Genomic DNA, 26,870 nt, shown 5'->3' on the forward strand with positions numbered 1-26,870 from the left:
AATCCCCACATATCTATGGGTGTTAATAGTAAGATCCAATGAAAAGGGCACTGTGATATGGCTGATGAAGTTATAGTTTGATAGGTTTGCTATTAATTTAAATGCTAGTGTGGCTGGAGTCCTTTTATTTGAAGTGTGAAGTTTCATATTACTAATACAATTAGCTTTGTGAATATTAACATCCCATCTCCATAGGCTTCCCAAGAATGCTTTGTAATAGTGCCTAGCCCTATGGTATTAGCCGGAGGAAAACAGGGACCTGATACCGTAATGAGTCAACTCTTCCTCTATCAGAGTTTTGAGAAAACTTCCAAAAATAGGATTTATATCATCTCTTCTTGGAGAACTTATTTCATTTTAATTTAAAGGTATTCATGCCAGCATCGAGAAATGTGCAAATAGATTATGATTAACTAGCAAGTCAATTAACTGCAAAATAGGTTAATGTTTCTTGTATGAGGGTCAGTTGAAGTTGTCCATATCTAGGACTATCCCATATTAAATATATCAAATGTTGAATTCCCTTGCATGTAAATACGTTTTTCAACTTCATAGCATTAACGACTCCCAGATGGTGGGCAGAGAAACCTATCTTGACGCCTACAAACTTTCTACCCTATTATGATTTAATTTCATACAGAGGCCTTCTTCCTTTTTCCTTTTTTCTTTTTGAAAAATAGAAAGTTATGATGTAAAGGACTCTCCTCTAACATGATCCTTGTTTCTAAAAATGCCTTCAGCTTTTACTAAGCATATTCTTATTAAATAACAATCATGGCTGTAACCCAATGCTTATATCCACTTGCTCTGGAAACAAACAGAAAAACAAGTTGTTCAATTTGCCCCAACTTTATTTGACTTCTCATGATGGCTGAAAACAACGGACTCTGGTTGAGAGTTGATACAAGATGCTGATTTGGATTGTATGTTTTTGTATTTTTGATTTTTATTATTATACAATATTGCACTGTTAAGTGTTATGAGCCATTGAGAATCCATTCATGATTGTGGCAGGACACAAAATTAATAAAAATTAAATAGAAGTAGTAGAGAGAGTATAATGGAGTATGATAGCAACTATGGATGGATTGTTTTCTGGTAAATTGCTGTTAAGTCTGTCTAGTATATCTCTTTGCCAAATAATAAGCCTTATTTCACTCACTAAACCAAATAGAAAAGAACTTATTTGAAGCTGATAGGCTGTCAGTGATGATATAAACTACCCAAAGGACACTAAATATATTTTAAATATTTTCTTTTTGTTAAATATATGTCAAATATTAAAGGCCTATACTAAATATAGGGAATGTATGATATATTTTCAACAGTAATGATAAATTCAGAAATGTGTCTTTTTAGATTATCTCTTTCTCTGTAGATTTGCCTTGTGCACTGTGAATACTTTTAACGATGCCACATCCAATAAATAAAATAAATAGGCAAAGTTACACAAGGAAAAGAGCTCATAATAAATTCAGACAGCAAGGATATTTGGTGCACCATGGATGAGAATGTGCTTGGTTTCAACTTTGATGTATTTCATGAAAGAGATATTGAAAATAAAACTGGGTGGGGGGAACCACAATTTTAGCAAAGAAATCTGCAAATTAAACCACACTTAAAAGGGAGCACACATTGAATAAATTAGTACATAGGAATTGGTGTTGTAGGTATCAAATTATCCCTAACATTTAGAGACAAAGAAATAACAGCTGACCTCCCAGTGCTGGAAACACAAAAGCTGACTGAGCATTGATGCTACATTATCTTCTATTCCAACACCATATGTGTGCTTATTTTGTCTTCGGAGTGGCAGGATTATATCCATTTAATAAAAGGTAAAATAAAATAAAATAAAATGAGTTACCTCACAGAATAGGATGCATAGAAAACTTAAAGGAATGTAACAGGACTGCTTAATGTAGAAAAATCATGATTTTTTTTTAAAAAAGTCCTTAACAAAAATTAAATATTAGACAACCTAAGCTGCACTGTCTAGGAAACTATGTATTTTTATTACTGTGGTTCAAGCACAAAAATATTCAGGACAGCAGTTTCTTGGCAGATATAAATTGGAGAGAAAGTGCTGAAAGGGATTTTAAATCTGTAATGTTGATTTCTTTTACTGTATGTCAGTTTTTGGCATGCATTAAATAACTCATTTTCAGATACTTTGCCTGAGTAATTAAATTTAGATTGTACATTTTGCATTTCAAATATTTTGACTCTTCCTTTTTTGTCATTCAGTTGTGGCATAATTGGTGTGGTCTATATAAATGGGCAATAAATTTATGGACTTTTGCTTGAGAGATCGAGCAATGAATAGAACTTGGTAATCATCCCAGGGTGAATTATCTTGAACATGCATGTGAGAGTTAAAGAACTGAAATTAGTTTTATTTTTGAATTAAAAACAATTAGATACTTCCAGGCACCCATAAAACAATGAATTGAGGAACAAGTTAGAAGCAAGTCCATTTGCAGGTGAAAAGAAATGTTTTTGAATTTGAACCAGCTGCATTTTCTATGAAAGAGAGTGTTTGCCTGATAGCATAATGTGTTCCTACACATTGTACACTGTGATGATACTCAAGAAATAGTAATGCATTAATTTTTAGAGTTGCAAGTGCAAGCAAGGAACAGCTTTGGCTGAGGATAATAATGATTAACGTCTGTGGGCTGGACCCAGGGCAGGAGCTCAAGTGTCAACTAAATCTTCATGTAAAACATGAAGCTAACATGTTTGCTTGTTTGTTTGTTTTAATTTGTCAAACACAACCGAAAACAGGAATAATATAAAAATACAACGACAGGCATGTTGGTGCAGTTATGTACGCCCCCTCTACGGACCTCTTAAGTATGAAGCGAGGTCCACGGAAGTCAATTTGTGACTAAAACTGTGAAAATTTGTAGCTGAGACAACTGAATTGGGCAAAGCATTCCAGACTTTGACAACTCTATTACAAAAATCGTATTTTTTACAGTCAAGTTTAGAATGATTTACACTGAGTTTAAAATGGTTGTTTGTATGGGTATTATTGTGATTAAAACAGAAAAAGTCATTTACAGGTAAAACATTACTAGGTACAATTTTGTATGCAATACCTAAGTCTGACCGCAAGCAACACAGTTCCAAGTTGTCCAGGCTAAGAATTTTGAGCCTAGTACTATAGGGAATTCTATTATGTACAGAAATCTTCCTGTGGAAAATGGTCCAACACCTTAAAGCCACAGGACACGATATTGACTTTAAAAAGACCAGAACTATCACCAAAACTGAACACTTTAACAACAGAATAATTAGAGAAGCCATCGAGATAGAAAAACGCCCACACAGCATGAACAAACGAGATGATACCTTCCGCCTACCAGCCATTTGGAAACCCGCCTTACTGACAAACGAGTCCCTAACACGAGGAATGATACCAGACCCACACTCACGAGGTCCACACAGGATGTCACCACCGCACATCCACCCAGAAAGCAGACCCAAACCCACACTGATCATAAAGCACGACCAAGGACCAGAAGCCAGACCGCAGCTGCAACATTAGCCATTTCAAACCCCTCCAATCCATACATGCAGCAGACTGACACCCACTATGAAGATGTAGCACCACCACAAAGCCAAACAACAGCTATGCAGCTCACCAGCTCAAATCCCCCTGCAACACAGACTAAATTGAGCACAACCAAGCCCCCACCCAAACAGGACACACCCCAGCCAATCAGAGCACAAAAACCCCATCCAATCAGAGCACAGCCAAGCTCCCACCCAATCAGTTCAAACCCCACTAGCAGTTAAAAGGAAGAAACAGCTGCGATCACACATTGCTCCCAGAAGCACGGTTGAAGCCTGAAGATGACGAATGAGACTTCGTCGAAACGTTGCCAAGACATTTCCAATTTTACACAGGAGAAAACCCGAACAACCAAAGACCTATATATATATATATACACATACATATATATATATATACATATATATATATATATATATATATATATATATATATATATATATATATATATATGAAGAAGTAAAGAACAACAATAGGACAGGAACGGTAGGCATGTTTGTGCTCTTATGCACGCCTTATGGTCCTCTTAGGAATGGGGTGAGGTCAATAGTAGAAAGTTTTGGTTAGAGCTTTTAGGAATATGGGAAGAGACCACAGAGTCAGGTAAACTATTCGAAGCACTGATGATTCTGTTACAGAAGTCATATTTTCTGCAATCTAGATTAAAGCGGTTAACATTAAGTTTAAATCTATTGGTTGCTCTTGTATTATTGCAATTAAAGCTGAAGTAGTCTTTAACAGGAAAAACATTACAGTAGGTGATTCTATGAGTTAAACTTAGGTCTTGTCAAAGGCGATGGAGTTCCAAGTTTTCTAAGCCTAGGATTTCAAGTCTGGTGGGATAAGGTATTTTGTTGTTTTCAGAGGAATGGAGAACTCTTCTTGTAAAGTATTTCTGGACTCGCTCAATTGTGTTGATGTCAGAGATGTGGTGAGGGTTCCAAACAGGCGAGCTGTATTCTAAAATTGGTCTAGCAAATGTTTTATATGCTCTGGTTAGTAGTGTAGTGTTTTTGGAAAAGAAGCTATGCAAGATTAGGTTTACAACTCTTAGAACCTTTTTTGCTATGTAGTTGCAGTGGGCTTTGGCACTTAGATCATTTGACATGAAAACTCCAAGGTCTTTAACAGGGTGGGGGTCATCTGTAAGGTAATGTCCATCAAGTATGTACTTAGTGTTTGGGTTCTTTTTTCCAATATGTAAGACTGAACATTTGCTGGTTGAGATTTGGAGTTGCCAAGTTTTAGACCAAGCGATTAGATGATCAGGTCTTTTTGAATGATAGATGTATTGTCTGTGGTGTTAAATAGTTTGACATTGTCAGCAAAGAGAACACAATTACTTGAGATATGGTCACAAAGATCATTAATGTATAGTATGAAGAGTGTTGGTCCAAGGACGCTGCCTTGAGGAACGCCACTCTTGACAGGAACAGGATTTGATAGAGCATTGCCAATTTTGACCACTTGTCTGTTAGACAGAAAAGCAGACCCAAACCCACACCGATGATTAAGCACGACCAAGGACCAGAAGCCAGACCGCAGCTGCAACATTAGCCATTTCAAACCCCTCCAATCCATACATGCAGCAGACTGACACCCACTATGAAGATGTAGCACCACCACAAAGCCAAACAACAGCTATGCAGCTCACCAGCTCAAATCCCCCTGCAACACAGACTAAATTGAGCACAACCAAGCCCCACCCAAACAGGACACACCCCAGCCAATCAGAGCACAAAAACCTCCATCCAATCAGAGCACAGCCAAGCTCCCACCCAATCAGTTCAAACCCCACTAGCAGTTAAAAGGAAGAAACAGCTGCGATCACACATTGCTCCCAGAAGCACGGTTGAAGCCTGAAGATGACGAATGAGACTTTGACGTTCCAAGACATTTCCAATTTTACACGGAGAAAACCCGAACAACCAAAGACCTATATATATATATATATATATATATATATATATATATATATATATATATATATATATATATATATATATATATATATATATATATATGAAGAAGAAAAGAAAAACAATAGGACAGGAACGGTAGGCATGTTTGTGCTCTTATGCACGCCCCTTATGGTCCTCTTAGGAATGGGGTGAGGTCAGTAGTAGAAAGTTTTTGGTTAAAGCTTTTAGGATTATGGGAAGAGACCACAGAGTCAGGTAAAGTAGTCCAAGCACTGATGATTCTGTTACAGAAGTCATATTTTCTGCAATCTAGATTAAAGCGGTTGACATTAAGTTTAAATCTATTGGTTGCTCTTGTATTATTGCAATTAAAGCTGAAGTAGTCTTTGACAGGAAGGACATTACAATAGATGATTCTGTGAGTTAAACTTAGGTCTTGTCGAAGGCGACGGAGTTCCAGGTTTTCTAAGCCTAGGATTTCAAGTCTGGTGGGATAAAGTATTTTGTTGTTTTCAGAGGAATGGAGAACTCTTCTTGTAAAATATTTCTGGACACGTTCAATTGTATTGATGTCAGAGATGTGGTAAGGGTTCCAAACAGGCGAGCTGTATTCTAGAATTGGTCTAGCAAATGTTTTATATGCTCTGGTTAGTAGTGTAGTGTTTTTAGAAAAGAAGCTACGCAAGATTAGGTTTACAATTCTTAGAGCCTTTTTTGCTATGTAGTTACAGTGGGCTTTGGCACTTAGATAATTTGACATGAAAACTCCAAGGTCTTTAACGGGATGGGGGTCATCTGTAAGGTAATGTCCGTCAAGTATATACTTAGTGTTTGGGTTCTTTTTTCCAATATGTAAGACTGAGCGTTTGCTGGTTGAGATTTGGAGTTGCCAAGTTTTAGACCAAGCGATTAGATGATCAAGGTCTTTTTGAATGATAGATGTATTGTCTGTGGTGTTAAATAGTTTGACATCGTCAGCAAAGAGAACACAATTACTTGAGATATGGTCACAAAGATCATTAATGTATAGTATGAAGAGTGTTGGTCCAAGGACGCTGCCTTGAGGAACGCCACTCTTGACAGGAACAGGATTTGATAGAGCATTGCCAATTTTGACCCCTTGTCTGTTAGACAGAAAAGCAGATATCCATTTGTGAAGGGGTCCTGAAATGCCATAGGATTTTAGTTTTAGGAGAAGTTTATCGTGCACTACTGAGTCAAAAGATTTGCAGAAGTCTATGTAGATTGCATCTATTGTTTTACTTGAAAGGCCGGAGATGCTGGAGTGGACGTGGTGCTTATCTGCAACCTGGTGGCATCCACAGCGAGATGAGGTGGGCTGGGCCAAGGTGAACCTAGCTCAATGTCTCCTGTGTGCACAGTCCCCAGCCCATGCCAGGCGTGTGTGCACACAGGAGGAGGCGGGTCTATGCCCGCACAGGCACATCCCATGCCCTCCCGGCAGGCACGTGTGCGTCCGCTGCCTCCTGTAGGATGGCATGGGCCAGGACTATGCAGGCGTGCACCCACCTCCTGTGCGCACGAGCACCCACCCAAATGACTTGGGCCGGGCTGAAGGAACACGAACCAGCCCCTTACAATTTCCAGGATGGTTGGGTGGGCCGGATCTAACCACATCATGGGCCGCATACAGCCTGCAGGCCTTGAATTTGACACCCCTGGTTTAGGTGATTACTTAAGGCCAGTCATAAGCCAACTAAAATTCTAGGATACTTCCAAAATAGACACATGTAGGGAATCTGGCTAAACTGTCAAACAAGTTTGATCCCTACGAAGACCACAATGTGAATAATCATAGCCGGCTAATAAGTGAAAATTTGAGATTATTGTCAGTGATGGCAAGGTATCAAGGCACTTGATCATATTCCTTTACTGTGTTTTTTGGAGTGGAAATACATGCAATGATATAGACAGACAGAGTATGCTTAGTTTGCATTTATTTATTATATTGATTTATATAGCTGACCATCTCACCAGTTGCAACTCTGGGCAGTGATCAGCAGAATAAAACCAGCCAGGCATTCGAAAGCCCAATTTGAACAAATACTTCAATCAAAAGTATTGCCTGTTGTCTTCCAGGTGTGCTTCAAGGTATTGGTTACCACCTTTAAAGCGCTCCATGGCTTAGGACCGGGATATTTACGGGACCGCCTACTGCCATCTTGTATCTCCCAGCGACCTGTGCGTTCTCACAGAGAGGGACTCCTTAGGGTGCCGTCAGCCAAGCAATGTCGACTGGCGGCCCCCAGGGGAAGAGCCTTCTCTGTGGGGGCTCCCACCCTGTGGAACGAGCTTCCCCCTGGACTTCGACAAATACCTGATCTTCAGACCTTTCGCCGCGAACTTAAGACTTATTTGTTTCGTCTTGCTGGACTGGCTTGAATTTTAATTTCAATTTTTAGCTGATTTTATGGGGTTTTAATTTTATATTAATTTTTAGTGTTATTTGTATTTTAATATTAGGCCAAATTTAATAAGTTTTTTAATGTCTGTTTTTAATATTGTATGTATTGCTGTATTTTTATTCTGGCTGTAAACAGCCCTGAGTCCTTCGGGAGAAGTGCGGTATACAAATTAAAATATTATTATTATTATTATTATTATTATTATTATTATTATTATTATTATTATTATTATTATTATTATTATTATTATTATTAAAATGCATTTATCACTCAAAACGTGCAATTTTTCAAATTTTGTTGTATTTATAAATGTCTGTCTAGTCAAAAATGCAAATATTTATGTAAATTAACAAAAATGAACTAGAAAAATGAATAACAAAAAAAGCATGCCATTACTATCATCTTGTCTTTTTTGACTCCTCTTCCAAATGTCCCTGTTCACACTTAATAGTTGAAGCTGACTCAGTAGCATATACATTAGACAGATCTTGTTCCTTTACTTCTATGGGAGAAGTTGGATTTTGAAAGCCAATTAAGAGTTGTACTGTAATAATGGAAGATTACGTAAGTACTTGATTTAGCAGTGTGTGGCATTAATAATTCTGCAGTCTAGCCAGTGGACACTGGAGGAGATGGGGGACTGGAAAATTCAGTGGAACTACTGACTGAAGGGTGGTTTGTGGGGTTAGGTTATCTGTTAGATAGACAGACATAACAGCATGTGGTTTAGTAGTTATGCACTGGTAGTCCTTGACTTATAACTGGTCTCTTAGCCACCGTTCAATGTTCCGATGGATCTGTTTGGCCGGGTACTTACAACCCAGATTAGAAGTTCCAGTGGTAACCCTCACTTGCAGTCACATGACTGCACTTCAGGAGCTCATCAACCAGGCCATGAGTACGATCACATGAGCATGATTTATGACGATTTTGCCAGTTTTTGGCAAAACTGTTCCATAAGCAACTATGGATTTGCTTAACAACATTGGCAGGCATTTAACTACCGCTGCAAAAAAGTTGTAAAAATCAAATCAAGCCGATCCCCTAAATGACCATTACTAATTAGAGCATGATGGGTAGACTCTGCATTATGGTCACAACTCAAGGACTACCTGTACATTGCACATTTAACTACTATCACTTTCATTTACCTGATGAGCCCAGGTGAATGAAAATGATCACTAATTCAGTTGGATACCTCTGGAGATCATCAAGTGAGAAACACTGATCTAACAAATGTATTGTTTGAAGAACTTTCAAAGGAGTTTGCATTGCTTGAATAAGCTAAGTATTTTGGTTTGCAATCTTTTGGATTCATCTGGTAGCTTTGCCATACAGGTGGCTATCTTGGGATTTTTATTTTTTGTTTTTAAAAAAAGATGAGTCAAGTATTTAAAGGAAGTTACTATTTTTCTTTTATCTTTCATTATTTCTTTTGTAAATTTTTACACACACTTGATTCAAACTTGTATTCTCTCTTCTGATTTTAATACTTAAAAAGGAAAGTGAAAAAAAATTAATCGCAGATGCTTTGTTTTTGAGATATACCAGCTGTAGATTCACTGTAAAAATAGATTGTTTACAGTAAAGGTGCTTTCAGTTCTTCATAACTATGTTTGCAGCAAATGTAGATTCAAGTTATTAACACTGACTTTAAATTCCGTCTGCAGATATTGCCAATTATAAATTGATTCACAGTCAGATTTAGGAAATAATAATAGAGAAGATAAAATTTATTTCAGCAGACTACCTGAAACCATTTACTGATATGTTGCCCTGATTAATGGGCTCTTTCTGGATACTTAGACATAGTCATGCAACACATCAATAACCTTTTGTTGAAAGCAACTGATTCTTCTTAAGACATAACGATACCGATTAAAATCTTATATTACTTCTCCTCAGATGGATCTGATGTGCATCCAAAGCACGTAATTGTCCTTAGACCTTGTGCTTCAGCCCAAACTATTTTTATCTGCATTTAAATTTATTGCTGCAGAAATTATTCCTCTATATCATTGTTTTCTACTGCATAATTGCTTCGAAGATGAATGATTTATTGGAAGAAGAAGGTACTTTGTTTTATATCTTTCTACTTAATGGAAAAAGAAGGTATATTGCTGTAGGGCTGATTCAAATATCCCTCCTAATACCATCTTATTTAAGGGTTTTTCGTGAAAGAGCAAAATAATTCTTGATGATTACAGATAGACCTGCAAATCAGGGATAATGATAAATCAGGTGCTAGCTATTATTATTTTTTAATTTATTATGTTTATATATTGCCTTCAAACTAAACATTTATTTCAAGAAGGCTTAAAAATCCTATATCTAAAAATGTGAACTAAAAGGGGCTGGATAAAATACATATTAAAACAATAACTTAAACTAAATATTTAAACCAGTAGCTTCTTGACAACAAAATTAAGGTTCATTAAAAAGCAGCTCTCCTCAACTCTTATTATGCTACCTCATTGTCATGGAGACAGTCTTCCTGGAAAGAATGAGCAATGAAATTGTGGAAGTAGGGCCAAGAACTCCCCAGACTCACCCAAGGTGTAAAAGTTATCCCAAATGGTCAAATAAAGCAAGTAGGCATCTCTATTGAGAAGCAGATAAAGGAATATGTTGAAAATGGATGACCTTAAGTGATAATAGGAAAAATCACATGGATAGATAAGATAAGCTGGCTGACAATATGTTGCAGCATGTTGGGCCCACCATCATCATTGGATGGCACTCAACATGCTACTGAGGAGCACCTGAGGAACCTGTGGTATTTGTAACACAGCTAGAGAAAAACTTTTGGAGTATCTAGTTGCTGATGTTGCTTTGTGGAAAAGAACATCAATAGCTGCAGAGATAGAATTACTGTGGAGATGTGGAATGTAAGAAGCATGAACACGGCGAAGCTCAGCCAATGAAGAATGAAATGAATCAGCTACACATTGGCATATTAGGCATTAGCGAATAGAAATGGACAGCAATTGGAAACTTTCATTCAGACTGTTTATTACTTGGGACACAAAGAAGAAAGATGTGTTGCTTTTATAAGAAAAAAAGGATTATACTTAGGTGGGGGTCAATGGTGAAATAATACCAATTACACTTGATGGACTACCCTTTGATAAGATGGTTATTATATTCAAGTTTATGCTTCAACCACTGACGCATAAGGGGCTGACAGCTTTTATTTTTTTTGTTGTTAGTTGTGAAGTCGTGTCCTATCCATCACGACCCCATGGACAACATGCCTCCAGGCCTTCTTGTCCTCTACCATCCTCTGGAGTCCATTTAAGCTCACACCAACTGCTTCAGTGACTCCATCCAGCCATCTTGTTCTCTGTCGTCCCCTTCTTCTTTTGCCCTCAATCTTTCTCAGCATTAGGCACTTCTCCAGTGAGTCCTTCCTTCTCATTAGGTGACCAAAGTATTTGAGCTTCATCTTCAGGATCTGGCCTTCTAAAGAGCAGTCAGGGTTGATTTCCTCTACGACTGACCGGTTGGATCACCTTGCAGTCCAAGGGACTTGCAGGAGCACCAGAGTTCAAAGGCCTCAATTCTTTGGCGCTCAGCCTTTCTTATGGTCCAACTTTCAAAGCCATACATTGCAACTGGGAAAACCATAGCCTTGAGTATACACACTTTTGTTAGTTAAGTTCAATATGATGTTGAAAGAACGTACAAGCTACCATAGTTGTCCTTATTGCAATTGTGGTGCTGAAATACAAACTATTAAACATATTGTGCAAGATTGCCCACAATATGTGTTCTTTGGTTCACTAGAAGATCTCACAAAGAATAGAATAGAATAGAATTTTATTGGCCAAGTGTGATTGGACACACAAGGAATTTGTCTTGGTGCATATGCTCTCAGTGTACATAAAAGAAAAGATACGTTCATCAAGGTACAACATTTACAACACAATTGATGATCAATATATCAATATAAATCATAAGGCTTGCCAGCAACAAGTTATAGTCATACAGTCATAAGTGGAAAGAGATTGGTGATGGGAACTATGAAACGATTAATAGTAGTGCAGATTCAGTAAATAGTCTGACAGTGTTGAGGGAATTATTTGTTTAGCAGAGTGATGGCCTTCGGGAAAAAACTGTTCTTGTGTCTAGTTGTTCTGGTGTGCAGTGCTCTATAGCGTCGTTTTGAGGGTAGGAGTTGAAACAGTTTATGTCCAGGATGCGAGGGATCTGCAAATATTTTCACGGCCCTCTTCTTGATTCGTGCAGTGTACAGGTCCTCAATGGAAGGCAAAGCAATACCAGGATATCTGAATTGGACATCTAGTTACGAGATCATGCTGTATCACCATAGAAGTTTTATATATACTTGGATTGTATGTATGTGTTTACTCCTCTTTTGCCATGCTATCATCATATTCTTTGAGGTTCTTTGAGGTTCTTTGAGGTTCCCAAAGGGCTACCTAAGATGGCGCCGACGAAGGCTGCCTCGGTGAAATGCTCTCTAATTGTCTCTTTATTTCTAATTGTTCTCTGTGACTCACTACGGATTTCCTACTCACGAGACCATCTGCTAAAAATTAAGGAACATTTCTTTAAGGAGCAGCTTTCTTTAATCTCACCCCCGCCTGTCTTTACAAACACGGAGGAGATTCTAACACAGGAGGAGGCAATTCCCACGGAGCCATGGATTACTAAAAAAACCAAACGACGGAAACGAAGGAAACGAGGTAAACGATCTGGGATCTTAATCAAGCTAAGAACTCGCACTAAAACTCCTCTGCCTTCAATTTTCCTAACAAATATACGCTCACTTGCAAATAAGATGGATGAAATACTCCTCTTAAACAAATACTATTCTGATTTTCGCAATTCAGCAGTCCTATGCTTCTCTGAAACCTGGTTAAATGAATCAATTGAAAATAGCAGCCTGAACATTCCAGGATTTCAAATTGAACGATCAGACAGGATTCCAGAAACATCTGGTAAAAGAAAGGAGGAGGCTTATGCCTATATATTAATTCAACCTGGTGTCAAGATTTTAACATAATTTACAAATTCTGTGACAACAATTTAGAGACTCTAATTATCAACTGCAAACCTTACTATTCGCCTCGTGAATTTTCCTCATTTCTTCTAATTGCTGTTTATGTCCCACCACAAGCCTGTGTAAACGAGGCATTACGAACTCTAGCTGACCAAATCATGGAGGCTGAAGCCAAACACCCTGATTCACTGGCCATTGTTTTGGGAGATCTAAACAAGGCAAACTTAAGGAAAGAACTACCAAAATACTTTCAGCATGTCAATTGTCCCACCAGAGGCAAGAATACTCTAGACCACTGCTACACAACACTAAAAGATGCCTATCGGTCTTTACCACGTGCAGCTGTAGGACACTCTGATCATTGCATGATTCACCTTGTACCTGCTTACAGGCAAAGACTTAAAGCCATAAAACCAATAATTAAATCAGTGAAAACCTGGACGGAGGAATCAGAATTAAAGCTACAGGCATGTTTTGACTGCACTGATTGGAATATTTTAAAGATACCTCTGCAGACCTGGATGAACTCACAGATACTGTAACATCATATGTCAGCTTCAGAAGACCTATGTGTACCTACAAGGAACTTGCGAATACACAGTACTAACAAACCTTGGTTTATACCTAAACTTCAGCAGCTACGACATTCCAAAGAGGAAGCCTACAGAAAAGGTGATAAAATGCTGTACAATCAGGCCAGAAATGCACTAACAAGGAGATAAGAGCAGCAAAAGAAGCTACTCTGAAAAGCTAAAGAATCAATTTTCAGCAAATGAACCAGCAAACATGTGGAAAACTCTTAAAATATCACCGCTATGGCAAACCTCCTTCCCAGGCTGAAGGTAATCAACAACTGGCAGATGACCTGAATGAGTTTTACTGCAGGTTTGAAAGGAAACTACAGCCACCTATCTCCACAACCCCATCTCAGACACACCAACAACAGCCAAGCCTCCTACAACTGACCCCATTTCATTGGGTTCACAACCCTAGTGATCACAGAAAAGGAAGTGCAGGACCTATTTCACAGACAAAAGCCAGGAAAAGCTCCAGGCCCAGACAAGATAACTCCTTCTTGCTTAAAAGTCTGTGCTGACCAATTGGCCCCCATCTTCACCCATATTTTCAATAAATCACTAGAGATGTGCTATGTTCCTTCTTGCTTCAAACGCCTACCATCATCCCAGTGCCAAGAAGCCCACCATCAAGGAACTGAATGACTACAGACCAGTTGCTCTAACATCTGTAGTCATGAAAACCTTTGAAAGGCTAGTGCTTTCCTACCTGAAAACCATCACGAATCCGCTTAGACCCTTGCAATTTGCATACCGAGCAAATAGATCAACAGATGATGCTGTTAATATGGCTCTGCACTACATCCTACAACATCTTGAGTCTCCAAAGACCTATGCAAGGGTCCTTTTTGTAGACTTTAGTTCAGCATTCAATACCATCATTCCAGACATTCTTCTAACTAAGCTAAACCAGCTACAGGTACCGGAACAGACTTGTAAGTGGATCACAAGCTTCCTAACAAACAGGAAGCAGCAGGTGAAGCTAAGCAAGATCACATCAAATACCTGTACAATTAGCACAGGGCCCCCAAGGCTGTGTGCTCTCCCACTTCTCTTCTCTCTGTATACCAATGACTGCATCTCCAATGATCCATTTGTTAAGCTACTGAAGTTCGCAGATGACACAACAGTGATTGGTCTCATTCGAGACAATGACGAATCCGCATATAGACGAGTGGTCGAACGACTAGCCTTGTGGTGCAACCAAAACAATCTGGAACTGAACACACTCAAAACCGTAGAAATGGTGGTAGACTTCAGGAAAAGCCCTTCCACACTTCCTCCTCTCACAATACTTGACAACACAGTATCAACAGTAGAAACCTTCAAATTTCTGGGTTCTATCATATCGCAAGATCTCAAATGGACAGCTAACATCAAAACATCATTAAAAAAGGACAACAAAGAATGTTCTTTCTGCGCCAACTCAGTAAGCTCAAACTGCCCAAGGAGCTGCTGATCCAATTCTACAGAGGAATTATTGAGTCTGTCATTTGCACCTCTATAACTGTCTGGTTCGGTTCTGCACCCCAACAAGAAAAACACAGACTTCAGAGGATAATTAGAACTGCAGAAAAAATAATTGCTACCAACTTGCCTTCCATTGAGGACCTGTATACTGCACGAATCAAGAAGAGGGCCGTGAAAATATTTGCAGATCCCTCGCATCCTGGACATAAACTGTTTCAACTCCTACCCTCAAAACGACGCTATAGAGCACTGCACACCAGAACAACTAGACACAAGAACAGTTTTTTCCCAAAGGCCATCACTCTGCTAAACAAATAATTCCCTCAACACTGTCAGACTATTTACTGAATCTGCACTACTATTAATCGTTTCATAGTTCCCATCACCAATCTCTTTCCACTTATGACTGTATGACTATAACTTGTTGCTGGCAATCCTTATGATTTATATTGATATATTGATCATCAATTGTGTTGTAAATGTTGTACCTTGATGAACTTATCTTTTCTTTTATGTACACTGAGAGCATATGCACCAAGACAAATTCCTTGTGTGTCCAATCACACTTGGCCAATAAAAATTCTATTCTATTCTATATGCTAAATAAATAATAAGCTAGTTGCCCTTGTTGTGGCTGGAGAATGGAATGACGGGTGGAAATAATAAGGAGAAAAGATAATTAAACTCTATGGCCTTGAAATGACTTGCCAAATTCTGCAAATCCAAATATTTTTTCATTGATGGAGATGCAAAAGAACTGTGGAATTAAATCAAAGAAATTGTTAAGGATGAATACTAAAAGACTCTAACCCAAAGTATGTCAGCAAATCTGGAGAACAACCAATGGCAAACATATTAGAACAGGTTAACCTATACATCTATATCAAAGAAAGGAGCAAACTATCATACAATCATTTCATATGCTAGCCAAATAATGCTTAGGAAAATCCAAAATAAATTACAGCCCTAGTTAAAAGGAAGATACCAGAAGTTCAAGCTGGTTTTAAAAAAATCTGAGGGGAAAGGAACTAGCAATCAAGAAAAACACCACAGATTAGCATTTGACAGGGTAGATTTGCAGAAATGACATTTAAATTTGCATTCATTGTGGAGTAGGACACATTTTTTTTTATAATGTAAAAATTCTGAAGAGTAGATTCATGGGAAAATCTTCTTTTTAAAATGACAAATGGCTCTCTGCAGCATCAAAGCATATTATGAAACTGATTTTTCTGATACCTTTTGCTGATCTCCCACTTCTTGTCCCAATTAGTATATTACCATTGTTACTTGGCATGGCACTTATTGTCAATATATTTGCCTATGATTGTAGCCTAAACAATAACTTTATAAAGTGTAGCTTTAAGCTAATCTGACTCTGCTAAGGCAGAAAAGCAAACTGCAATAAATGCAGTTGAAATTATTTCAAAGTTGTCAGAACCTATCATTACTAAGGAGGAATGCATCTTATTTTAAGGACTGAATATAGGAGTGGGGATAATCATCTTTTATATACAGTAGACTTATTTCCAAAGAGCGTAGTTTTTCATGGCAAACAGAGAAAGCGTGCTACCCTCTGGATGGATAGCTCAGGGATTCTGGGAGTTGAAGTTCAGAGGTCATAAAGTTACCATAGCTGCCCATTTCTGCTGTGAAGTTACATTCCCCCCCCAAAAAAAAATCCCAAGAGATTTGTATGACTCCCATCCTAATGACAATTTGGTTTTTTTCCCATGGGTCTTGGAAAAGAATGATTATGGTCTCTCCATGGTCTTGAGGTTTTTTTATTGGTAGTGTAGATCAGGGGTCTCCAACCTTGGCAACTTTAAGCCTGGCAGACTTCAACTCCCAGAATTCGCCAGCCAGCTTTGCTTTGCTGGCTGGGGAATTCTGGGAGTTGAAGTCTGCCAGGCTTAAAGTTGCCAAGGTTGGAGACCCCTGGTGTAGATACCTTCCGGTCTGCTGTAATTTTTTCTATATATGTTGTTTTTCTTTTTTAATTGCAAGTGAGCCAGAGTTATTAAGCAATTGGGTGGCCTCAAAATGTAATTTAATGAATTAACCTCACTGCATGGAAACATTATATACATTTTTATTATGATTGGAATTGGCACGACAATGTGGTATGTTATAGTTGCAGTGTTTTAGAATTGTATGTGATCATCCCAAGCACAAAATAATGAATTGTTCAGACTAGACTATCATGTAACCCCCATTTAAGCAAATGTCTCAGTGTGGTTCCATATTTGCTCTTTGTGGCTATTAAAGATAGCAATTGTGTCTTTTTTGGGATACTCCACAGTCATTAAACTATTGTCCCTCATTTACTCTGGAGGGCATTCAGTGATATATTTCGATCCCTTCTTCAACAGGAAAACAAGATTATAAGAAAACCAAACCAATGTTAAAAGCAGCAAGACTGAAAGCAGAGGCCAAAAAAACTGCACCGGGCATAAAGGTATGGCTAGTATATATTTACATCAATATCCAATAAATACTGAGTTTCTTTTATCCAGAAAAAAGTGTTAGGTGAATATTGTTCTTTGGAGATTGTTTATGACATTGATGTTTTGCTTGAGAATTAGTCTATGGCAGGGGTCTCCAACCTTGGCAACTTTAAGACTTGTGGACTTCAACTCCCAGAGTTCCTCAGCCAGCAAAGCTCTGGGAGTTGAAGTCCACAAGTCTTAAAGTTGCCAAGGTTGGAGACCCCTGGTCTATGGCACTGCTAATTAATCTGAATGCCAGAATCTAATATATATTCATTGACTTAAGCCATCCAGCAAACTAAATTACCAAAATAAAAAAACAACAACTGCAGTTTTGCTTGAGAGTCAATCACTTTGAATTTTATGAAACATATTTTTGGGATCAACATGCACATAATTGATAAGCATCCTTGTTTTAAAGTAACTTATGAACTATAGCAGATGAAAATAAATATTGTCCCAAGCATACCATGCAATGCTGTACATCTTATTGAGTTATTTATTGAAATCTAAATCCCATTGACTTCAGTAGGATTTACAGAGAAGTTGTGTGTATGGGGTTAAAGTCATTCCGGTCATTATGTCATAAAATCATAGGGCTGGAAGGAACCTTGGAAGGAGTTCTAGTCTTTACCCCTGCCCATGGCAGGAGACCTTATGTCATCCCAGACAAGCAGTTGTCCAATCTTTTCTTGAAAACCTTTAGCAATAGTGCACTCCCCGAGACAAACTGTTCCATTTGTTAATTTTTCTCACTGTCAAGAAGTTTCTCCTTATTCCAAATTGGGTCTCTCTTTAATGAACTTCCTCCCATTGCTTTTTGCCCTTCCCTTAGGACCTGTCAACATCTTTCTTAATCTTGAGTCTAGCCTTCAAAGTATCAGCAATTCCTCAGCTAGGTGTCATCTGCAAATTTGATGAGCTCTCCCTCTGTTCCCCCATCCAGATATTTATGATGATTTTGAAGAGCACTGGCCCCAAAACAGAACCTTCAGGTACCCCACTGCTTGTTTCCCTCCATGTTGATGTAGTTCCATTGAGAACTACAGGTGGTCGGTCAGCCAAATCCAAATACATCTGATAATGGTATTATCTATCCCACATTGTTTTATTTGATCAAAAAAAATAGGCTGTGGTCTACTTTGTGAACTGCTTTACTGAAGTCTAAGTATACTGTATCCACAGTTTTTCCGTGATCCACTAATTTAGTCACTTTAATCAAAGAAGGCAATAAGGTTTGTCTGGCATGATCTGTTTTTAACAAACCAATGCTAGCTTCTGGTAATCTGTAATCACTTTGTTCATTTGTAGATCCTCATAAATCTGCTGCTTGATTATATTTTCCAGGATTTTCCTCAGGTTTTGATGTCAAGCTGATTAGTCTGTAGTCTCCTGGATCTACTTTTTCCCCTTTTTTTTGTAGATTGGAACCATAATAGCTCTTTTTCAGTTCTCTGGCAGTTCCCCTGAACTTCAGGAGCTGTGGAATATTTTGTGTTACTAAAGAGTGCAACTTTTAAAAATATATAACTGTAGAGCCAAATCCAACTTCCAGTATGCAGCCGATGTTCCTCTCCTCAAATCAGCCCTGGTTGATCTGGCAATGACATCTGTCATCATAATGATTGCCAGGGTTGATTTGACTGATCTGGCTGGCTAGGTGAATGTCCTCTTCCTCTCTCAAAATTGGGCAGTTGGAGAAAGAGGATGACCAATTTAGATAGAAGGATGTACTATGCTTTAGGTCAAGGGCACAGAATAAATGCCCTGCCCTGTCAGAACCTCCAAACTGACTCAAATTCAGAATGGCACCATTCCAGGTATACCCTGGTCCTCCACACTAGTTATGCAGGGATTTAGGGGACTGTAGGAAGAAAATAATCAAATAATTTTCATCTGTGACTCCCAATATGCTAAATTATTGACTATGCGTTATCAATGACTCAGCAAGGAAGGTGATCTTTAAATTATTTTGACATGTCATTTTATACAGAACACAGAAAGTATATTTATTACCTAAATGGATTTGATATAAATAGTATTAGGACGCATGCTTGGCTATACATACATGCTTTATTTAAATCTCTTTGCTTCCCCCCCAATTTTGTGTGGTTTTAAGATGAATTAACATAAAGCCAGTTAAGCAATGCATGCTGACAGAAAAATGCAGTTAAACATTCAGAAATTAGTGTTTCCCTTGAAGGGAATTTCAGTCATACTCAAAGAAGAACATTTTCTTGTTTCTTGTTTCTGGCAGAGGAGGAGTATTTTTTTTTCTCCCACCTAAACTTAGAGGAAATGAAAATATAGCACTCCAGTGGTGTAACGGTTGTTTACCTACCACATGATGTATTTGCTATTCATCCAGAATTTGCTATTATAATCATGAAACTGAGATTTATAATATAATATAATATAATATAACAACAGTGTTGGAAGGGACCTTGGAGGCCTTCTAGTCCAACCCCTGCCCAGGCAGAAAACCCTACACCATCTCAGTCAGATGGTTATCCAACATTTTCTTAAAAATGCTGTTTCTTAAAATTTTCTTAAAAATTTCTCCAGTGTTGGAGCATTCACAACTTCTGCAGGCAAGTCATTCCACTTATTAATTGTTCTAACTGTCAGGAAATTTCTCCTCAGTTCTAAGTTGCTTCTCTCCTTGATTAGTTTCCATCCATTGCTTCTTGTTCTACCCTCAGGTGCTTTGGAGAACAGCCCGACTCCCTCTTCTTTGTGGCAATCCCTGAGATATTGGAATAGTGCTATCATGTCTCCCCCTAGTCCTTCTTTTTATTAAACTAGACATACCGAGTTCCTGCAACCGTTCTTCATATGTTTTAGCCTCCAGTCCCCTAATCATCTTTGTTGCTCTTCTCTGCACTCTTTCTAGAGTCTCAGCATCTTTTTTACATCGCGGTGACCAAAACTGAATGCAGTATTCCAAGTGTGGCCTTACCAAGGCATTATAAAGTGGTACTAACACTTCACGTGATCTTGATTCTATCCCTTTCTTTTTGTTTCTTTTTGTTCTCTCTTTTTGTTTTTTGTTCTCTCTCTCTCTCTTTTTTTTGTTCTCTCTTTTTGTTCTCTCATGGCTGATCGTCACCAAGCATTGCCACCCAATGCAGACTATTTTCCTAAAGTAAGCTCCTCCATCAGTGCTGTGCCAGGATTTAATGAGGGAAAAATAATTTTCTTTTTTCCTCGTTTATATAAAAGGCAGGGTATTAACCTATTAAGTTGCTATATATATATATATATGTTTTCTGAGGTTTTCGCGGGTGTTTGTATGTAGGTCTTTGGTTATTCAGGTTTTCTCCCGCGTAAAATTTGAAGTGTCTTGGCGACGTTTCGATGAAATCCCATTCGTCATCATCAGGCTAGGTGCTTACAGCTTCCTATTTGTAGGAGAAATGTATGATCACTGCTGTTTCTTCCTTTTAACTGCTAGTGGGGGTTTGAACTGATTGGTTGGGAGCTTGGCTGTATTCTGATTGGGTGGAGGTGTGTTCTGATTGGTTGGGAGTTTGGCTGTGCTCTAATTGGATGGTGGGGTTGGCTGTGCTCTGATTGGCTGGGGGTGTGTTCTGTTGGGGGGCTTGGTTGTGCTAGGTTGGTTTGAGATGCAGGGGATTTGAATTGGCCCCTGCATCTCAAACCAACCTAGCACAACTAAGCCCCCCAACAGAACACACCTCCAGCCAATCAGACCACAGCCAACCCCACCATCCAATTAGAGCACAGCCAAACTCCCAACCAATCAGAACACACCTCCACCCAATCAGAACACAGCCAAGCTCCCAACCAATCAGTTCAAACCCCCACTAGCAGTTAAAAGGAAGAAACAGCAGCGATCATACATTTCTCCTACAAATAGGAAGCTGTAAGCACCTAGCCTGATGATGACGAATGGGATTTCGTCGAAACGTCGCCAAGACACTTCAAATTTTACGAATAACCAAAGACCTATATATATATATATATATATATATATATATATATATATATATATATATATATATATATATATATATATATATATATATATATATATATATATATATATTCCCATTTCTTTTTTAAAAAGAGTTCTACCCCTTCTGTCCTGTTTTCTGATTGATTGCATGACAGATTTGGAACTAGCTTCAGTCAGAAAAAAATTATATGAAATACTGTAAGTTACAATAAAATCTCTTTTTCCCCTGAAAAAAATTCCAGGGTGTCAGGACTACGAAATACTTTGTCATAGATTGAAATTGACCTGAAATTGTGAAGCTTTGATTTCCAACAAAGTCACTGGAAAGATCTAAAATTAATGAACTTTAAAATAGAATCAGTCTTTAAAATTAGAACACTTTATCTAAGTGTGATTAATAATAAAACTTTTCCAAAGGAAAGACTTTCCCCAATGTTTTAAGACTTGGGCTGCTTCACACATGCTTGCCAATATCATTTGATTTCTGGGCATTTGAACATAGCAGTCTATGACTGTCTACTGAATCTGTAAATGCACTCCACAACAAGCACTTATGTTCAACTATTCAAATAATTCACATGTAATGAAAAGTGATTTAATGTTATGTGAATAATCCTGAGCACAAATCTAGGTGGCCATAAATATTCAGATTTAGTTTCCTATTGAGTATCACAGACAGCAATAGTTAGAATCAAAATTAGTTTTACTATTACAGATTAACAGAGTTGGCAGGGACCTTGCAGATCATCTAGTCCAACCCCTTGCCCAAGCAGGAGATCCTACATCTGCCTCTACCTAGGATCGAACTCACAATCTCCTGATTGTGAGGCAAGAGCTCCACCTCTAGGCCACAGCAGCTGGGCTTTCTAGGGTAACAGTCAAAAATATATATGTTTTGTACTTAATCTCTAGATTAAAATTGCAAACCATGATTTGGAGGAAAACTCAAGTCACAACTGGTTAGTTTGTATATAACACCAAATACAGGTGTGAATTTTTTAAAAAAAAGAAGAATGAAATTGAATTTCAGGAAAGAAGAGCAAGGATTGTCCTGTTTAGCCAAACCAAACAGAGAATGTTACATCTGATACTCTTAATGTGATGTGATATATAAATTCTAGCATGGTATTAATGCTAACAGCCTACTACTCTGGGTATGATATCTTAAAACCAACTGTAATGTTCTTGAGTAATTTCAAACATCCAAATAGAGGTAGTCCTCAACTTATGACCACAATTGGACCCAAAATTTATGTTGCTAAGTGAGAAATTCGTTGACTTTTGCCCCATTTTACGACTTTCCTTGCCACATTTGTTAAGTGAATCACTGCAGTTATTAAATTAGTAACACAGTTGTTAAGTGAATCTGGATTCCCCCATTGACTTTGCTTGTCAGAAGTTGCAAAAGTTGTCAGAAGTTGTCACATGACCCGAGATACTGCAACCGTCATAAATGTGAGTCAGTTGTCAAGCATCCGAATCTAAATTACATGACCATAGAAATGCTGCAATGGTCATAAGTGCGAAAAATGGTCATAAGTCATTTTTTTTCAGTGCCATTGTAATTTTGAATGGTCAATAAGCAAACTGTTGTAAGTCAAGGACTACCTGTACATATGGTATTAAAATCCTAAAATCAGTTTGCTAGTTTAGGAGAGCTTTCCATTCAATCCCAACAAGAGCAAGTATTACACAGGGTGTTGTTAGCTATGTAGTGACGACATGCATTTCCTATAAACCATTTATACTTTTATACATTTATACATTGGAAAAAACAACCTGGGGTAGTATGGAGACAGACAAATAAAGGATGAGAACAATTTCATGAAGAAAGGAAATGCTAGCTATTACTACGTTGGATGATCTGTTATTGTTCAAAATGGAATTTCATTGCGTTTCAGAAAATACTCAGTGAAACATTCCTTCAACATTTACTTTATTTATTGCGGTGATCGAATTTTAATTGGAATGTAGGTGTAGGAGATGAGGTGTAGGCTGAGCCCAAGGGAGGGATCACACACGTAATCAATCATGAATCCCTTCATGCTTACAAGAGATCTAAATCCACCCCACTGTGAATTCTTTATCTCCCACCAAATTGCTTGACCATTAGTGGTTCAGATTCTTGTAGAGAGTTTAAGTTTACAATAAATCTTTATATTCATTTGAATTGCCTGGATCTGCTGATTTCCCTGGCACTTGAAGTAGGTTTACAAAGGTTTGCAAAAGTTTGTTTTTTCCCCCTGAGAGTATGGCCTTAAACTTTTCTAAATCAACCCCAGTGTGATACTTTTGATTTCATCTCTAGCATGTTAATTAGTTTAATCTGGTATATTTTGATTGCCTGCCATTTTCATGTAGGCTTGAAAATAAAAAAGTTTCATTTAGTCATTGCCATTTAATACTTTGTTAATTTCCCCAAAGAGTGATTTTTATCTATGTTGATAATGTCAATGTAGCAACTTGTGAGCAATAAATATCCACTATTTTTTACTCTTCCTGAAGAAGGATGACTTTTTGATTGCTGTATTTATATGCTTTTTGATACATATTACGAGTTATTCGTGTGTTGATAGTTCAGTATTAAAATGTTAGTTTCATAGGTATTGTTTTTATCTATTCAACAAAAATCACACCTGCATCCAAACTGTGGCCATCATTGATAATTTCTCCAAGTTTAGAAATGAACAGTTTCATGCCATGTCACACAAGATTCTTTGTTAAATACCTCATCTGCTTTAACATAATGACCTCATGCGCATATCACACTAAGCCAAAGTGTAGTTTGTTTATTATTGGCATATATTGAGCAAACCCAAGTAGTTGTAACTTATATTGAAAGCCGTGGTTGAGTAACTATGGCTTAATGTGATATGGGAGACAAGCCAATGGATTTTCTTAAATGTGTAAGAATGCTTAACATATCCACTGATCCGAGAAACTGGAATTTCTACAATTAGAGGGCATCAGCTTGATAAAGGTTGTTACAAAGGATCAGGAACACACTTAGGAGTCTTCATAGGAAACATTAAATGGTTAAGATTTACTGCTAACATCTGAGAACAGAAAACATGTAATTATGCTGACATGCATTGAAACTTGAAACGGAAGAAGAACAAGCAGAAGAAGACTCTGGGAGTTGAAGTCCACAAGTCTTAAAGGGACCAAGGTTGGAGACCCCTGCTTTAGTACAATGTTTATCCTTTTAAGTTTGGGTAATTTTTTTTAATGTTAATGAAAAGAAAATCATTGCTTTGAGAAAACCATTCAGTCCACTCTGATTTATGTAATGCAGAAGAAATCTGTTTCCAAATCCCATTTATCTCTTTTCTCCGCCTCCTGTTACTTTATCTAAACCATTATTGATAAAATGGTGTTTTATTTTATTTAAAAATTGCATATGGTATCTTCTCAAGTGCTTCATGCTGCAAGTTTGAGAACTGAGCGATAATTATACCCTCCATAAAATTCATGCCTTTCAACAAGTTTTACGTACCTATTATGGATTTTAGTTGTTTTGCAAATACAGTAGGCAAGTTGCTTTTTAAAGCTGAAAGAATTTAAAGAACCATATTCTTTTATGACTGGATGGCATGAAATATTAAATGACCCTAAAATCTTTTGTGAATTCTGCCTCTCACAAATTAGAATGATTGCCCATTGTTGAAAACATTTTTCAGAAGGAAACTTTCTAGGCTAAACAGTTACTTAATCAAAACTACCATATGTATATTCCATGTATGCATGTGTGTACACACACACACCAACACCAACACCAACCTGAATCAGTCCCCTGCAGAATGAATGTCCCAAAGGTGCTTTTTCAAGAGGCAAAAAGACTTTCTTTGTCTTTCCTTGAAGACGTTTCACTTCTCATCCAAGAAGCTTCTTCAGGGCTCTTGTGGCTCAACAGGTTATGCAGTCTGTTATTAACACAGCTGCCTGCAATTATAATTACTGCAGGTACGAGTCCCACCAGGCCCAAGGTTGACTCAGCCTTCCATCCTTTATAAGGTAGGTAAAATGAGGACCCAGATTGTTGGGGGGCAATACAAGTTGACTTTGTATATAATATACAAATGGATGAGACTATTGCCTTACACAATGTAAGCCGCCCTGAGTCTTCGGAGAAGGGCGGGATATAAATTCAAATAAAAAAAAATGATGGGGAATTCTCCACCATTCAGTCAGAACCGAAGACACTTCTTGGATGAGAAGGGAAACGTCCTCAAGGAAAAACAAAGTAAGTCCAGTTGCTTCTTGAAAAAGCACCTTTGGGACAACCATGACTTGGATGACTGAGAATCTCCATATCCTGCATATATGAATGCCTCTTCATATTTTTTTTTACTCTAAACCTAAGTGGGATTGATTGGCCCAAAGTCATACAGCTGATTTCCATGCCTAAATGAGGAATAGAATTTGGGTCTACTCACTCCAATCTAGTACTGTAACCAGTACACCACATAACCTCTTATACACATGTATCACGATGATGCTCACCAATAGAAAATGTTGCTTATCCCTAATATAACGGTATAACCACTCTGCAGAGAATAAGCAAGACTGAAACCACAATGAGGGTGATCCTGATTTCAATCAAAAACATCCCTTGTTACCATAAAGACTGGCAATAATAAGAGCTTTTATTCCAGTTTGAAACAGCATCCTCTGACAAATTGTGTGTCTAGTGGGAGGTGAGAAATGAGTTTCATTAAGATTGTGGCAGGAAGAATTAAATTCCCCATCTGACTTATGTTTCTCCAGATCTCTACGTAATATTTCAGGTGTGCTTATGACATGCCATTTCATAGTCTAGAACAGGTTGGAAGCCATAATCTGAAATAGCTTTGTGCTGAAGTATAACACCCCAAATCCCCTCACCACTGACTATTTTCAAGAGTTACTAACCAATCTCCCGGCTTTCCTAACCAATTTCATAGCTATGGTCTAGAAAATATTGGCAAAAAGTAGCTATTTCAAAATAATATTGTGTTAAGATATAGGCTCTGAAGTTCAAAGTAAAAACACAAACTCCATCAAATCTTCTGATTATGTAGATGTATTAAGGTAGTTTACTTGATAGCAATACAGAAATGGTTTGCCATTGCCTTCTTTCAGGATTGTTCTTATTTATTTATTTATTTATTTATTTTATTTAATTTTTATACCGCCCTTCTCCCGAAGGACTCAGGGCGGTGTACAGGCAAAAATAAAACAACACAATATACAGATTAAAATACCATTTAAAAACTTATTAAATTAGCCTGAGATTAAAAATTTCCATACTAAAAACCCCATTTAAAATTAATAAAGTTTCCCCTTAAAACTAATTTAAGCCAGCCCCGCGCGGATAAAAAGATGTGTTTTTAGTTCGAAAAATGTCCGAAGGTCAGGTATTTG

At 37.7% G+C, this 26,870-nt stretch overlaps 1 protein-coding gene across 2 annotated transcripts in view; it reads left to right on the plus strand.

Annotated features, from left to right (window-relative positions):
* Positions 1–26,870, plus strand: part of TRIQK (triple QxxK/R motif containing) — a 73,960-nt gene that overhangs the window by 41,053 nt on the left and 6,037 nt on the right. For both annotated transcript variants that reach the window (XM_058176993.1, XM_058176994.1), the window contains exon 4: positions 17,372–17,457. In XM_058176993.1, coding sequence (XP_058032976.1) covers positions 17,372–17,457 — 86 coding nt within the window. The remainder of the gene's footprint in view (positions 1–17,371; positions 17,458–26,870) is intronic.

This window comes from Ahaetulla prasina, chromosome 3, assembly GCF_028640845.1.
Source record: "Ahaetulla prasina isolate Xishuangbanna chromosome 3, ASM2864084v1, whole genome shotgun sequence".
Classification (NCBI taxonomy): domain Eukaryota; kingdom Metazoa; phylum Chordata; class Lepidosauria; order Squamata; family Colubridae; genus Ahaetulla; species Ahaetulla prasina.